Raw genomic sequence first — 14,558 nt, forward strand, 5'->3', positions numbered from 1 at the left:
GTCCTCAGGACACGGGCACGGGCACCTCTGTAGCAAAGCTCCACGGTGGATGGCTGTGCTCGGGCTTTTGTTGAAATATCCTTCCTTTTTTCCTTTTTGTTTCTAACCAAAAACACTTCTGATTCTTCTTCTACCAACCCCCACCCCTCGCTTCCCCCTTTTTTTCTCCTGTCCCCTCATCCTGCTTTCTGGACTCATTTTCGTTTGTTTGTTTGTTTGTTTGTTTGTTTGTTTTTTACATTTACTTTTCCTCTCCACACACGGCAACCTTTTTTAGACCACCAAGTTTTTATTTATGTCAATAACTGCAGGCCAGCACCCTGCGGAGGGCCACCGGCACTGACCGTGCGCCTCCCTTCCCACCACTCTCCGACCTCACCTGCCCCCGGAGAGCCACCCACCCCGCCGTCGCCCGTGCCCGGCCTGCCGGTGCCGCCAGGTAAGCTGGGCTCTGGCCCCGGGCCGGCCGCTTCTCCCCGAGGTCCGCAGGAAGGCCGTGTGCGGCGGGCAGGTGCGGGCGCTGTCTGCACCGGGTTCGCTCCACCTGCTCCAGGAGGGCGGCTGCTCGGAGGCGTCCGCTCTGCAGCCCTGATCCCTGTCCTTCTGTCTTCACTCTCCGGCTGTGGTGACGGGTGTGCCAGGAGCCCTCCCCCACCCGGGACAGGCACCGGAAGAGAGAAGGGCGGGAGCTCCAGACAGACCCCAGTGGGTCCAGTCCTGGGACTTGGCTTCCCGGCTCGTCTCTGAGTGGGGTGGGCTGTGTCTGTAGCCCGAGCCTCAGGAGGGTGCTGTCCTGCACCGCCCACTCCGAGAGGGCTTCTCCAGCAGGGGCACCGTTCTGTGTGCTGCCGGAGCTCCGGCCCCCACAGGGGCCCTCCCCCCAGGCCAGCCCCCCTCCAGCCTGCTGCACTGCTCTGCTCATCTGCAGTGTGTGGAGTGGCAGGAAGCTGAGAAGCTCTGATGAATGGCTGTCTGACGTGGCTGCCAAAGGCCTTTGGTAGCTGGGGAGGGAGGGAGGAAGGAAGGTAGGAGGTGAGGCTGGTGTTTGTGGGGCGGATGTGCCCCCAGGGGGGGCACTCTGTGGGTCCCCTCCCCAGTGCCGAGGCCTGCCTGCCCTCACGTCCACGCCATGTCACTAGCACAGCACATCTGCACGTGGCAGGTCCTTAAACACTCAAGACGTTAATCGGGTAGTTGTTTCTACTTTCACTTTCATGAGGCGCAGGCCCGTTTGCATGAGCACCGCAGCTTGTTCTGGTGTGGATGGCGACAGTGACAGTTTTGTTCACTCAGTGACCCTTTGAGACAGGCATTCTGATCAGTCACTTACAGGTGGGAACGTCTCAGAGAGTAAAGTTACCTTTCCGGGGTCACACAGCAAGCAGGACGGAGGTCAGAGTCCAACCCAGCCTGGCTCTGCACCCGTCCCTGGCTCACTGGGTTGCCACATCAGCCACCTGCAAAACCTTTTGCCCTGAGCCCCAAATAGCCAAGGAGAAGGATAGTTGAAGATGTGCAGGCCGGTGGTAGCCTTTCTTTTGGGCCCCTCCCTCGGCCTGAGTATCTGAGACTCGCGGAGGTTGGAAATCTATGTGTGCTCCGTGCAGCTGTTCTCTCAACATGTTTGTGTCGAAAGTTAAGAATATTTGCTCTGGCCGGTTTGGCTCAGCAGTTAGAGCGTCAGCCCACAGACCAGAGAGTCTCGGGTTCGGTTCCCGCTAAGGGCACGTATCTCGGTTGTGGTTTGTCCCCAGCCCTGGTTGGGGTCGTGTGGGTGGCGACCGGTTGATGTGTCTCTCTCACATCAATGTTTCTCTTTCTCTCTCTCCCTCCCTCTCTCCCTCCTGCTCTATCTGAAGATAAATGCAAAAATGTCCTTGGGTGTGAATTAAAAAAAAAAGAACATTAGAGTTTGCAGAAATACTTTGAGCTGCTTGGTTGCAGGAAACAGAGGGATGGAATGATTGCTGTTAACTTTATCTTAAGTAGATCTGAATTCATCGTTAGCCCGTCGATTTAATTTGGGTGTAGTTTATGTGATCTGAAATTCCTAGGGGTGATCCTTCGCAGGAGGGAGGGGGCTGAGGGTGGGCTGCGCCTCGGAACGGCTGTCCTCACTGCCTGCCTGTCCTCACAGGGCTGTTCCGCCTGCTCCCAGACCCTCCAGCCACCTGACGCCCCCCCTCGGCCCCCACTCCGCCACGCTCCCCAGCAGCCCCCAGGCTCTCAGGATGCCCGGCCCCCCGAACTCTGCCTCTGCTCCCCTGCCTCAGGTCAACGGGGGCTTCTGGGCCCCTCCGCACCAGCTGCCAGAGGCCAGCGAGCCCCCCCAGGGCCATTGCAAGAAGAGGAAGAGGAAGCGCCTGGGCGAGGTCCAGGGCCCGGGCCCAGAGGTCGGGGAAGCAGTGGCCCCTCCTGGGAAGAGGAGGAGGAAGAAGCGGAAGCGTTCAGGGGACTCGGACACCTGCCCCCCGCAGGAGGGGCAGCACGGGCACCCTGAGCGCAAGGAGGAGGGCCGGGTGGAGCCGCCGGCGGCCCGAGCGGAGGAAGAGGGTGGACAGCAGCCAGTGAATGGCCAGGGCCTGGTGAACGGCTGGCAAGCGGGGTGCAGGGCAGACGGCCCCCACGTGAACAAGAAGAGGCGGAGGAAGGGGGTGCAGGGCCTCAAGGGAGAAGCCTGCTGCCACCAGGAGCCACCGGGGCACAGGTGAGAGCGAGGGGTGGGCAGCCTGCCTTCCTGCAGCTGCCGACTGGCAGCGAGGGCGGCCACACCCCTCTGGGGGGCTCTCCTGGCAGGAGCTCCAGCGCCCCCGTGATTGGCTGCGGCACGGACAGCCAGCCTGTTGTACCCTGGGGCCAGACTCGGGGTGATTCTTGGGGTGACTGCAGGGCTGTGGTATGTGCAGTTGAAGGGAGGGCTGTCTCACGCTTGGTTTGCCGGAGCTGACTGTTGACTGATTCCCCAGGGGCTTCTCTCCCTCGGACGCCGTGGAGCCGGAGCACACGGCAGCGACTCCAAGGAGAAAGGAGAAGAGAGAGAGAAAGCAGGAGCCGTGGCGGGGAGACGGGGAGGAGCTCCCTGAAGGCTGGAGCACCGGGAGGCAGGGGGGCCCCGCCGCCCCTGGGAGCAGCCCTGTGCCTGCTGTCAGCGGCCAGGGTCCTGGGGGCCGCACAGGTGCGCCCGGGCAGGGAGGGGCCCGGGGCGAGGGGGCTGCGCAGGCCACCGAGCCGGGAGCAGGGCTGGGCCACCTCCTGCAGGGGACTGAATGGCCGGCCCCTTGTCTGGCGGGGAGAGCTCCCTTTTAGACCTTCTCTATCATTATTATTTGTTACTGTTATTGTTTTTAATTCTCACCCAAGGATATCTTTATGTTTATCTTCTGGGGGGGGAATATCAGCGTGAGAGAGAGACATTGATTGGTTGCCACCCGCACGACCCCAAACGAACTGCAGCCGAGGTACGTGCCCTTGGCCAGAATCGAGCCCAGGACTCCCTCGTCTGCAGGCTGATGCTCTAACCGCTGAGCACACCGGCCGGGCTGGACCTTTACAGCAGGGGCTGAGCACACGGAGCTCTACTCGGAGTGAGGGGTGGGCGTTTCCTCGGTGGTGGGTGGTCTTCCTCACTGATTCCAGGAGCGGAAGAGAGAGAGAAACGTGGGTTTGCTGTTCCCCTTCCTTGTGCCTTTATTGACTGATTCTTATACGTGCCCTGACCGTGGGCTCAAACCTGCAACCTTGGCACATAAGACGATGCTGTACCCCACGGAGCTACCCAGCCGGGCTTCCTCGGTGGTGTTTTAAACATACGTTTATGTGTGTGTGTGCTCGCAGGGCTGGGACAGGCTCCCCCGGTGTCCTGGGACGAGGAGCGCGGCTCCGACGTGGTCTGGGAGTTGCTCGAGCACTCGTCGGACAAGGCCTACGGGAAGAGAGGTGCTGTCTGGAGCCTGGGCGTTCGGTTGGTGGGGGTGGAGGCGTCCGAGTGGGTCCTGGTGCGCCTGGGGTCTTCTGGCTTTGAGGACGGGAGAGGTCTGAATAGTCCTCTTCGACCTCACAGCCCCTGCACAGAGGTCAGGCCCGGGTCCCTGCGGCGGGGGTGGGTGTCTGGCAGGACCCAGAGCAGAGTCTCCCTGGGTCTGGGGCAGGAGAGAGCAGGCCAGGCCGGGAGCGGGGAGGAAACACTCACCCAGCACCCGAGTGTGAGTTCTGACTCGCAGCTTCTTTCATACATTAGACTTGGAGAGAGAACGGGAGGGCTTTCCAGATGAGGCTGTGGGTTTAAAACACCGGCACTTTGTGAGGGGTGGGAGACAGTAAGGGGTGACGATGGAGAAGACTTGACTTGGGGGCTGGGCCATGCACAGATGTGTCATAGAACGGTACACTTAGCACCTACGTAATTTTGTTAACCGGTGTAACCCCGATAAAGTGACGTTTTTAAAAAGGCTAATCGGGGTTGCAGGGAATGTGGAGGTGCCAACAATCACGTGTCTGTTGTAGTTCTGACGTGGGGTGGTGAGGTGTCGGCTGTCAGCCAGGACGCTATTCGAGACAGCAGACTGGCCCGCGCCGCCACGGTGATGGACTTCTGGGATGAAGAGTTCGATCGTGGGAAGGTACGTGTGACCGAGACCGTGGGCTGGGGCCCTCGGAGCAGCTCGGCCTCGGGCAGGTCAGGGAGGGCTTGACTTTCGGGCGGTTCGAAGTAGTTGAGGTCCAGACTGGAGCCAGGTGCCCGGCTCAGGGGCTGCTTGGCTGCTTCAGTGTGACCCCGGGCAGAGCATGGTCCCTGGTTGCTTCTGTCCGCCATCAGTGAGGTGGGGGGTGTGGGGACCGTGGTGGCCTCCCACAGGCCACGGGAGGAGTGAGTGTTGGTTACATGGTGCATTGAGGGTCATGTCCCATGTAGTAGCCACTGGGACCAGGGACGGCCTTCTTTGACAATTGTGACACCTGTGATCTTCGATATAGGAAAAGAAAATTAAGAAATTCAAGAGAGAAAAGAGAAGAAACTTTAACGCCTTCCAGAAACTTCAGAATAGAAGGAACTTTTGGTCTGTGACTCATCCAGCCAAGGCCGCCAGCCTCAGCTACCGCCGCTGAGCCGCTGCCGTGAGATAGATCGGGTAGGGTGCGGGTGTGTGTGCGCGCGTGCATGTGAGTGCGTGTGCGCGCGCGTGCGTGTGAGTGTGCACACGAGCCAGTGTGGTGTGCGGGTGGTATGGCGTGTGGGCGTTCACAGTGGTCACTCACGGAGGAGGACTGTGCCGCTTCCCACTCCATCTCCCGCCCCGAGTGGTTCCCTGTTGGACACGCACCAGAGGGTGGGTACAGGGACTCTCAGGGTGTCCTTGCTCTGTCAGGAACACTGTTGTTTGCTCCACAGACTCACGGAGTTGGGGCTTTGCCTCCTGGGAGCTGTCCGTGTGGACTCCTGGCTGGTCCCCTCCAGGCCCTGCACCGTGGGCCTGCCGCGGGAGGTGGCACGCAGACACTCGGCTCCTGTGGATCAGGACCTCTGACAAACTGCAGCGACACGCAGAGACAGCAGCACCAGCGGGGGCCTGGGCGGCGGCGGCCAGGCTGGACAGCAGGGGAGGACAGCGGCCACGCTGTCAGTCGAGCGCCCTGGGGTGGCCGTGTGGTTGGCTGCTCTTCTCGGCGAGCCGTCCCTCACCTGCTCCTGGTGGCTGGCACTGCCCTCCTGCCCCTCCCTGTCCCCTCCGCGGGGCTCTGTCTGCCTTACCTGTCTCCCCTCCGAAGCCAGAGCCCAAGGCTGCCCACCAGTGCACCTGTCCCTTGCAGGGAACTGGACCCTCTCCAGGAACGGCTGTTTGGGGTGTTCATCGGGCGGCTGCTCGGCTGAGGGCACCTCCCGGACCTCCCCCTGCGGCTGCAGTGCCCGTGTCCTTACCCAGGGGCTGGCCTTGGGGCAGAGCGCGCCCTTATTGTGCTGCCAACGTAGCCGGTCACTGCCATCCCTGCGGCTGGCCGGCCGCTCCTCCCGGCGCAGGGCTGTGGCGTGCTCCGTGCGTGCTCCCCAGGCCGGTGCCCGCGAACCCCAGGAGGTCGCTTTTGTCTCGCTCAAGCTGTGCCTGTGAACTTGCAACTTAATAATCCTGGGGACTCCTCAGTCAGGGTACATCTTCCAGACAAAACACAAACGCCCCGGTGGTAGAGGGTGTCGGAGTAACCCTGGAAGTCGCCCCTCGGCGTGCGTCTGGCTCCCTCCGGGCGCGCCGCACGTGGAGCTGGGCCACGGGCTGTGGCACCGTCCTCAGCAGGCTCCCGGCCGGAGGCTGACCGGTGCCCTGGTCTGGCCCGCGCCTCTCCGCTCAGCGGTCTTGTCCTTGCTCCAGGGTCTCTGGTGGGGAAGCGGGCTGACTTGTCATCGTTTTCCCTCCTGTGTTCCTTTTCTCTTTAGAGACGTGGGGGGCACCGTGACCACACTGGGGCGGCTGCTGCCCCCGCAGAGAGAGCGAGCGGGCTGTGTGGACGCCGGCCGGAGCCCTCGCTCTTCGCGGGCCTGGCCTCGGCCGTTGGCACACTGTTCAGGGACGCGGGCCTGGCCCTGGTCACGGCCTTCCTCCCCACAGTGTAGTTGTGAGCCTTCCTGAGGGAATGGACTCGATGCCGTGGGCAGTGCTGAGCCCCAGCCTGACTCGAGACAGCGTTTATTAGAGACAAGCCCTCCTCCTCATCCTCATCGGCCAAACAGATGGGGAGGGGCAGTCCCAGAAACCAGTCCAAGCTGTAGGTGACATGTACATATATAAACATAGGTGAATAGTAGGGCTTTTATAGTAGCGGCACTGGGCTGACGTAGAATCTGGCTTTGATTTAACTTTGTGTCTGGAGTGGGGGGTGGGGCCAGAGTCTGTAGGCGGGGCTGCCTGTCAGGTGTCTCGGCCACTGCTGCCTCTGAGTTCTGCGCCCCGCACTCTGTACCTCCACTCCGGGGGCCGGGGAGCCCCGAGGTTGCCAAGATTTTGGTGCAATAAAATAACAAGGTTTTGTGAGTCCTGCCTATGTCTTGTTTCTTTCCCTTTGGTTTTTAAAAGGGGAGATCCCAACCCCAGTCTTCTCTTCACTTCCACCAGCAGGTTGTCCTCTGCACGTGCAGGTCACCTGCCGGTGAGTGGGACGGGCCGTCAGCTCTGCTGGGAACGTCTAGCAGGTCCCAGCTGAGAATAAAAGGGAAAGACTTGTTCGGGCGTATGAAGGGTACATTCACCTCCTGAGCTGGGGTGATGATCAGTGAGGACCCCTGGAGGAAACCAGAGACGGCACCACTGCCCTCAGGCGTATTGCTTGGATTTTCTACTGAAATATGTTTGGATTTCTGCCACCCGGTTCTGCTGGACTCGAACAGTCTAACCAGTTCCCCAGCCTCCAGTGAGCCAGTCTTGCAAGACAACAAACCCTAAGCAGATCACGCCCCGGTGCAGGCCCGTCAGTAAGGTGCAGCCGCTGCTCTTCGTGACGCAGACCCTCTGGAGCTGTGCGGGCGGGCACCTGGGGGCCGCGCAACAGGCTCCGTCCGGGCGGGCACCTGGGGGCCGTGCCGTGCAGCAGGGACGGGCACCTGGGGGCCGCACCGCGCAGCGGGCACCGTCCGGGCGGGCACCTGGGGGCCGCACCGCGCAGCGGGCACCGTCCGGGCGGGCACCTGGGGGCCGCGCCGCGCAGCGGGCTCCGTCCGGGCGGGCACCTGAGGGCCGCGCCGCGCAGCGGGCTCCGTCCGGGCGGGCACCTGAGGGCCGCGCCGCGCAGCGGGCACCGTCCGGGCGGGCACCTGAGGGCCGCGCCGCGCAGCGGGCTCCGTCCGGGCGGGCACCTGAGGGCCGCGCCGCGCAGCGGGCACCGTCCTGGGCGGGCACCTGAGGGCCGCGCCGCGCAGCGGGCTCCGTCCGGGCGGGCACCTGGGGGCCCTGCCGCGCGGCGGGCTCCGTCCGGGCGGGCACCTGGGGGCCCTGCCGCGCGGCGGGCTCCGTCCCGGGCGGGCACCTGGGGGCCGCGCCGCGCAGCGGGCTCCGTCCGGGCGGGCACCTGGGGGCCGCGCCGCGCGGCGGGCACCTGGGGGCCGCGCCGCGCGGCGGGCACCGTCCGGGCGGGCACCTGGGGGCCCTGCCGCGCGGCGGGCTCCGTCCGGGCGGGCACCTGGGAACCGCGGACACGGGTGTGGAACGTGCTTACTCTGAACAGCCTTTGCCCACAGCAGGCTCTAAGGCAGCGGTTCTCAACCTGCGGGTCGCAACCACTTTGGGGATAGAACGACCCTTTCTCAGGGGTCGCCTAAGACATAATAGTAGCAAAATTACAGTTATGAAGTAGCAATGAAAATAATTTTATGGCCCTGGCTGGTTTGGCTCAGCGGTTAGAGCGTCGGCCTGCAGTCCAGAGAGACCCAGGTTCGGTTCCTGTAAGGGCACGTACTTCGGTTGCAGTTTGTCCCTGGCCCTGGTTGGGTGATGCGGGTGGCAGCCACTCGATGTGTCCCTTTCACATCGATGTTTCTCTCTCTTTCTTCCTCCCTCTCTATCTGAACAAAAAATGGAAAAATGTCCTCGGGTGAGGATTAACAAATAATAATTTTATGGTTGGGGGTCCCCCAACACGAGGACCTGTGTTGAAGGGTCGCGGCATTAGGAAGGCAGAGAACCACTGCGTAGGGTGAAGGCAGGGTCCAGCTGGCATCAGGCTGGGGTCCCGGCTCCCCGTGGAGCGAGGACCAGACTGAGGGCAAGGCCCTGTTCCAGTCGGGTCTGCCGAGAGTCAGCGCGGGGGTTCGGACAGGTTCCATCACCTCTGCAGTTGCTCTGTGACACCCAGAGGTCAGGCTGAAGTGACTGTGACTGTCCTCCTTCCCACACTGGGTGTCTGGGGGCTCGTTTTCACTGGTGGTTCTCTGGTCGGTTTCAGAGGATGGTGATGGGAAGAAGTGGTAGGACCCAGCCCATAATACCCGTGGCAGCCAGTGCAAGCAGTGTGGCCACAGAGGGGCCGTCCTGCGGGCAGCCTGCAGGTGTGTGGGTAGGTGGCCGCTCGCCGTGGCTGCACCAGATGTCAACATGTGGAACCTAAGAACGTGGCAAGTACTTGCTAAGGAAAGTGTGTCGGGGAAGCAGGGGACACAGCCTCAGAGGGCGGGGGTCTGGGGTGCGGAGAGAGAAACCAAAGAACTTACCTGCACATTTGCGTAACCAATGGACATAATGAGGGGAGAATGGAGGGACATCTATGATACTTATGACAGTAAAGATAGATTTTAAAAACTAAGTATTAAATTGTTAAGCTTTACATTTTTTTTTAAAAGTGCGTACGTAGGACACGCACGTGTGTTTGTTGAGTCAAAGCGGCAACCGCCAGCCCTGTGCTAACAGTTGGGATTGTTGAAAGGTGCCTTGATGTGGTTCTTCACCTTTAGGGTATTAGAAATGATCCGTGTTTTGTTTTTTTATTACTGTTTTTTTAAATCCTCACCGGAGGGTATTTTTCTATTTATCTTCAGACAGAGTGTGAGGGGGAGAGAAAGAGACATTGACATGAGAGGGACACATTGACAGGTTGCCTCCTGCACGACCCTGACAAGGGCCAGGGACGAACAGCAACAAAGGTACGTGCCCTAGGCCGGAATCGAACCCACAACTCATTGGTCCGAGGGCCGACGCTCTATCGCTGAGCCAGACCAGCCAGGGCTGATCCGTGTTTTTTGCATTTTTTTGTTTTATCCTCACCCGAGGACATTTTTGCATTTATCTTCACACAGAGCGGGAGGGAGGGACGAGGGAAGAGAGACACATCGATGTGAGAGAGAGACATCGACTGGTTGCCACCCACACGACCCCAACCTGGGGCTGGGGACAAACTACAACCAAGGTACGTGCCCTTAGCGGGAACCGAACCCGGGTCTCTCTGGTCCGCAGGCCGATGCTCTAACCACTGAGCAAAACCGGCCAGGGCTGATCCGTATTTTATGTAGTTTTTCTCCCCTTTTACATGTACTACTCTGCTGCTTTCTGGCTGCAGATACCTCCCATGGCAGTGGCCATGGTCCCCGGCAGGACCCAGTACTCCCAGGCTCCCAGGAAGTCCCTGTTGCCTGACTGAACCGGGGAACTGCATCCGGAACGTGGCCCTGACCGTGCGTTTGGACTCTGCTCAGCTGACGCCAGCCCCTTCCCCCATCCTTGTCACTGCCTCAGAAACTCTCCTTGCCCCAGCTGCCCCTGACGTTGCTTCTCTGAGCCGGAGCCCCTGACCCCCCACCCCCTCTTTATTTATTTTTTCACTCCTCTATTTGACAAAGCCTGAACTGGGTGGCACGTGGCCAGCTGTCGTTTGCGCAGCTTGGGAACAGTTGGTGGCAGCTGGATACAATCAAGTTCCATTGCAGACAGACTTTCCGTGCCACTCACACAGAAGAAATTGCAAGCTTTAGCAAAATAAAATCTGGGGGCTTTCAAAGCCAGACAATGCCCCAATCTCGGCCTGCGTGAGCGATGTGGTGTGTGGTTTCCTCGCTCACGTGAAGCACCCTTTCTTCCCCTGAGCGTCCGCTCCCCCGGGGTGCAGCCTGCCGACTGGGGGTCAGGCCCTGACGGCCTCCTACTGATTGAGCACGCCTGCACTGAGCGCCTGTCTGAGCACTGGTCGCCCACTCCACCTGCCGGGAGGGACCAGAGGCTGGCTTGGAGGAGGGCCGCTGCCCTGCCTGTCACCGTCTCACCGTGGTCTCAGGTTTCACCAAGACTGGACAGGTGATGGCCGGCAGGCCTGGCCAAGACCTTCTGGGAAGCAGGAGTCATCCGGAGGCGTTTTCAGCCCTCGCTCCCCCTCCCACCCGCCCCCTGGCCTTGGCCGAGCTTTGAGCGGGGTTTCTGAGGAAGTGGCGTGGACTTCTGTGTCGGCAGCAGCCTTGGAGGATGTCGTGGTTTCCTGGGGCTCTGCTGGCCCCAGCAGCACGGGGACCCGAGTTCCTCCATGTTGTGTTCTCAGCTCTTCTTCCCCTGCCTGTTCCTCAGCACCCAGGGCGTGGGCGTGTCGGTGCTCATGTGGGGAGGGGACCCCAGCCTCCTCGCCCGAGGACCTGCAGCCTGACCTCCTGCTCGGCACCCCTGCTGCCCCTCTCATCCTGATGGGAGAGGACAAAGGCAACAAAACAAATCATTCGTTTTCTTTTTTATTATTATTTTTTAAATCTACACCGAAGACACTTTTTTTTTTTTTCATTGACTCCAGAGAGAGAGGAAGGGAGAGGGGGAGAGAGAAATATCGATGTGAGAGAGATACATCAGTTAATTGGATGCCAATCGACTGGGGCAGGGATCAAACCTACAACCCACATATGTGCCCTTGACTGGGAATTGAACCCGAGACCCCTTGGTGTGCAGGCCGACGCTCTAACCTCTGAGTCACACCAGCCAGGGCAACAATATTTTATTTTATTTAAAGAATATTTTTTTTTCCTTTATTGATTTTAGAGAGAGAGGAAGTGAGAGGGAGAGAGAGAGAGAAACATCGATGAGAGAGAACATCGACTGGCCACCTCCTGCATGCCCCCCACTGGGGATTTGGCCCACAACCTGGGCATGTGCCCTGACCGGGAATTGAACCGGTGACCTCTTAGTGCATGGGTCAACGCTCAACCACTGAGCCACACCGGCCGGGCAACAATATTTATTTCAAAATTAATTCAGAATAGTAATACATGCACACGGCCTGTAATTTAAAAGCTATGTGCTTCCCAGAGCTGCTCTAACAAAGTCCCACACACTGGATGGCTTGAAACAACAGCAAGGATTCTCTCCCAGTTCCGGAGGCCCAAGTCTGAGACCCAGGTGTGGCCAGGGTGCACCCCCCCCCCCCAGGGGGGCCCTAGGGGAGGGTCCTTTCTGTCTTTTCCAACTTCTGGTGACTCAGGTGGCCATTGGCTTGTGGCCACATCACTCCAATCTCTGCCAGTTCTTCACATGGCCTTCTTTTTTTTGTTTGTTTGTTTTTTTGTTGTTGTTATCCTCACCCGAGGATATTTTTCCACTTTTTGTACAGATAGAGTGGGAGGGAGAGAGAGGAAGGGAGAGAGAGAGAGAAACATCGACGTGAAGGGACACATCGAGTGGCTGCCACCCGCACGACCAACCAGGGCCGGGGACAAACTGCAACCAAAATACGTGCCCTTAGCGGGAACCGAACCCGGGTCTCTCCAGACCGCAGGCCGACGCTCTAACCGCTGAGCCAAACTGGCCAGGGCCACATGGCCTTCTTTTCTGTGTGTCCCTGTGCCCTAATCACCTCTTATAAGGACATCAGTGAGTGGATTCGGGCCACCTTAACGACCTCCTCTTAACTTGAGTATATCAGCGAAGGCCCTGTTTCCAAATAAGATCACAATTCACAGGTACTGGGGGTTAGGGCTTCAACTTATCTTTTTGGGGAACACAAGTCAACTCCTAACTGTGTGGAAGGAAGGGTATGTAATGAAGAGTCTCTCCCAGTGCTGTTTTCCCTGCAACCCCTCGCCTCCCAGGGGCAGTGTGGCTAAAGCCACTTCAATGCCCTGCTAGGGATAGAGTGGAAGCCACTTGAGGGCGGGGTGTCCGCAGCACCCCAAACAGTGCCTGGCATACTACAAGCCCCCCACAAATACTTGTTGAATGGCTGAATATACAAGTAAAAATTTGTCAACGTGAGAATGTCCAAACAAATTTTTATGCGATCTCAAATGCTCTCCAGAATAACAGAATAAAAGAAGTTGTATAGCTTCTTTTATGCATCTGAAGTTAAGGGGGGAACTGAGGAAGATGCCATGGAGGTGGGGGAAAGCAAGGCAGGGCTCAGATCCTGAGGGTGGCTGCCCCCTTGGAGGGGCATTACTTCTGGCACTTCAAAGGTGTGTGACCCTGCAGGGGGCGGGGCTTTGTTGAGACCTTTCACTGAAGAAGTTCCAGGCCTGGGGTGTGGCTACCCACCATGACTGCCCAGTTAGGAATTTATGGTCAGGTCACCCTGTGAGGCTGTTTTCCACAGAACCCCCTCTTTTCATCCACGTATGTCTATTACACACATAGGAATTTTTATTACAAATGGAAATATACACCACCGCTCTGGCCTTGCCCTTCTCACTGAATAGGGTGTGGGAACCTTCTCAGGTGGGGGGCATACACCTTTCCAAGGCCTGGGAGTGCTTCTTTGTAGCAAAGTGTAATACAGTGACCTGTCCCCTGCTGAGGACCGAGGTGGCATCTGAAGGCATTCGAAACTCTGCGGTCTAATAAGCACAGGAAAAAATACATTTTGCGTTACTCTGCTTAAAAGGCTCCCTTTGTAATTCTGATGTTTGAGATTACGTAAGACAGGGATGGTGGAAGGAAGACACTAACATAAAAAAAAAAAAAAGCTGTCAGACAGGTGACTCAACCGCTAAGAACAGAGACCACAGTGAGGCCTGCAGGGAGCCCTGGCCCATTTTTAAGGTTCTCAGGAGAACAGTGACAGTGGGATGGGGTGGGAGAGGTCTGGGTCCGAAGAGCAACTACAGTGGAGTTCCAGATCCTCACCGGGGTGCCTCCTCCGCTCCGGGCCTCTCCTTTGAGGTCTCACTGTGCTCCAGGGGCTGGTAGCCAGTAAGCTCACAGGACCCTAACACAGGACTCTACAGTGTGACCTCTGTGAGCCGCAGTCTCCAAATCTGTGGTAGGGAGATAAACATCCAAGGGTCCCTCCCTCTGTCAGGAATGAGAGGGAAGGCAGTGTCCTAACAGTGCTCCAGGGGCAGAAATACATAGTCATCCCTACCCAGGGGCCTCCTCTTCGCCCCCATACACAAGCAGAACAAGCATTCTCCTTATCACGTATGACAGATGCCCGGGTTCTTTTTTATTTATTCTGTCTTCTCTTCCTCTAATGAGGATTGGTTTCTCAACCATGAAGAGTGGGGACCTGTAGGTTGAAAACACTGTTGTAATGAAACAATGTTACTTAAGGGAATTTGTAAACAGTTGAGAAGCATGCTAATGGAGGTGATTAGCATCACCCCAGTATGCCACCCTATCCTAATCTACCTGGTCCCAGGGGTTCAGATAACAAGTTGGGAGTGATGATAGTGACAATGAACATGTTATCTCTCTTTCCTGAGTTTTGGTCATTGAGCAAGAGTTTTGGTGGCAAGGGACACCTGCACACTGTTCAGGGAAGGCAGCCGCTGGAGAATGCTTGGAACCTTCCGGGGACTCTGGGGCACAGAGTAGTAAAGGGGGCTGGTGGCAGACACAGGAGAGTCTGTGCTCCACTGTGATGAAGAGAGACTCGCCAGAGATGGTGGGGCAACTCTAAGAGCATCAAAACGCAAGGACATGGGGCCAAGGTGTGACTCCCTGCTCCAATGTTACCTGTAAAACTTGACAATCTGGTGAAATCGGTGAAGATTCAACTCCTAAGGCCACCAGAATCAATCTTTTAGAAGGATAACAATCTATACAAGGGAAGTGTGTAGTTTCTGGCATTATTTGAAAGCAGTATAGGAAATAGAGATCATCTTAGACTTTCAGGAGACA

At 58.4% G+C, this 14,558-nt stretch overlaps 1 protein-coding gene across 1 annotated transcript in view; it reads left to right on the plus strand.

Moving 5' to 3' along the window:
* USP36 (ubiquitin specific peptidase 36) overlaps positions 1 to 6,182 on the plus strand; it is a 28,694-nt gene extending 22,512 nt beyond the window's left edge. Inside the window, exons 14-20 of the mRNA XM_036269557.1 lie at positions 312 to 439; positions 2,138 to 2,707; positions 2,967 to 3,175; positions 3,835 to 3,936; positions 4,504 to 4,619; positions 4,975 to 5,129; positions 5,390 to 6,182. Of these exons, the coding sequence (XP_036125450.1) occupies positions 312 to 439; positions 2,138 to 2,707; positions 2,967 to 3,175; positions 3,835 to 3,936; positions 4,504 to 4,619; positions 4,975 to 5,106 (1,257 nt within the window). The 3' untranslated portion in view covers positions 5,107 to 5,129; positions 5,390 to 6,182. The remainder of the gene's footprint in view (positions 1 to 311; positions 440 to 2,137; positions 2,708 to 2,966; positions 3,176 to 3,834; positions 3,937 to 4,503; positions 4,620 to 4,974; positions 5,130 to 5,389) is intronic.
* The last annotated feature ends 8,376 nt before the right edge of the window (positions 6,183 to 14,558 follow it).

The sequence above is a fragment of the Molossus molossus genome, unplaced genomic scaffold, assembly GCF_014108415.1.
Source record: "Molossus molossus isolate mMolMol1 unplaced genomic scaffold, mMolMol1.p scaffold_m16_p_19, whole genome shotgun sequence".
NCBI lineage: Eukaryota > Metazoa > Chordata > Mammalia > Chiroptera > Molossidae > Molossus > Molossus molossus.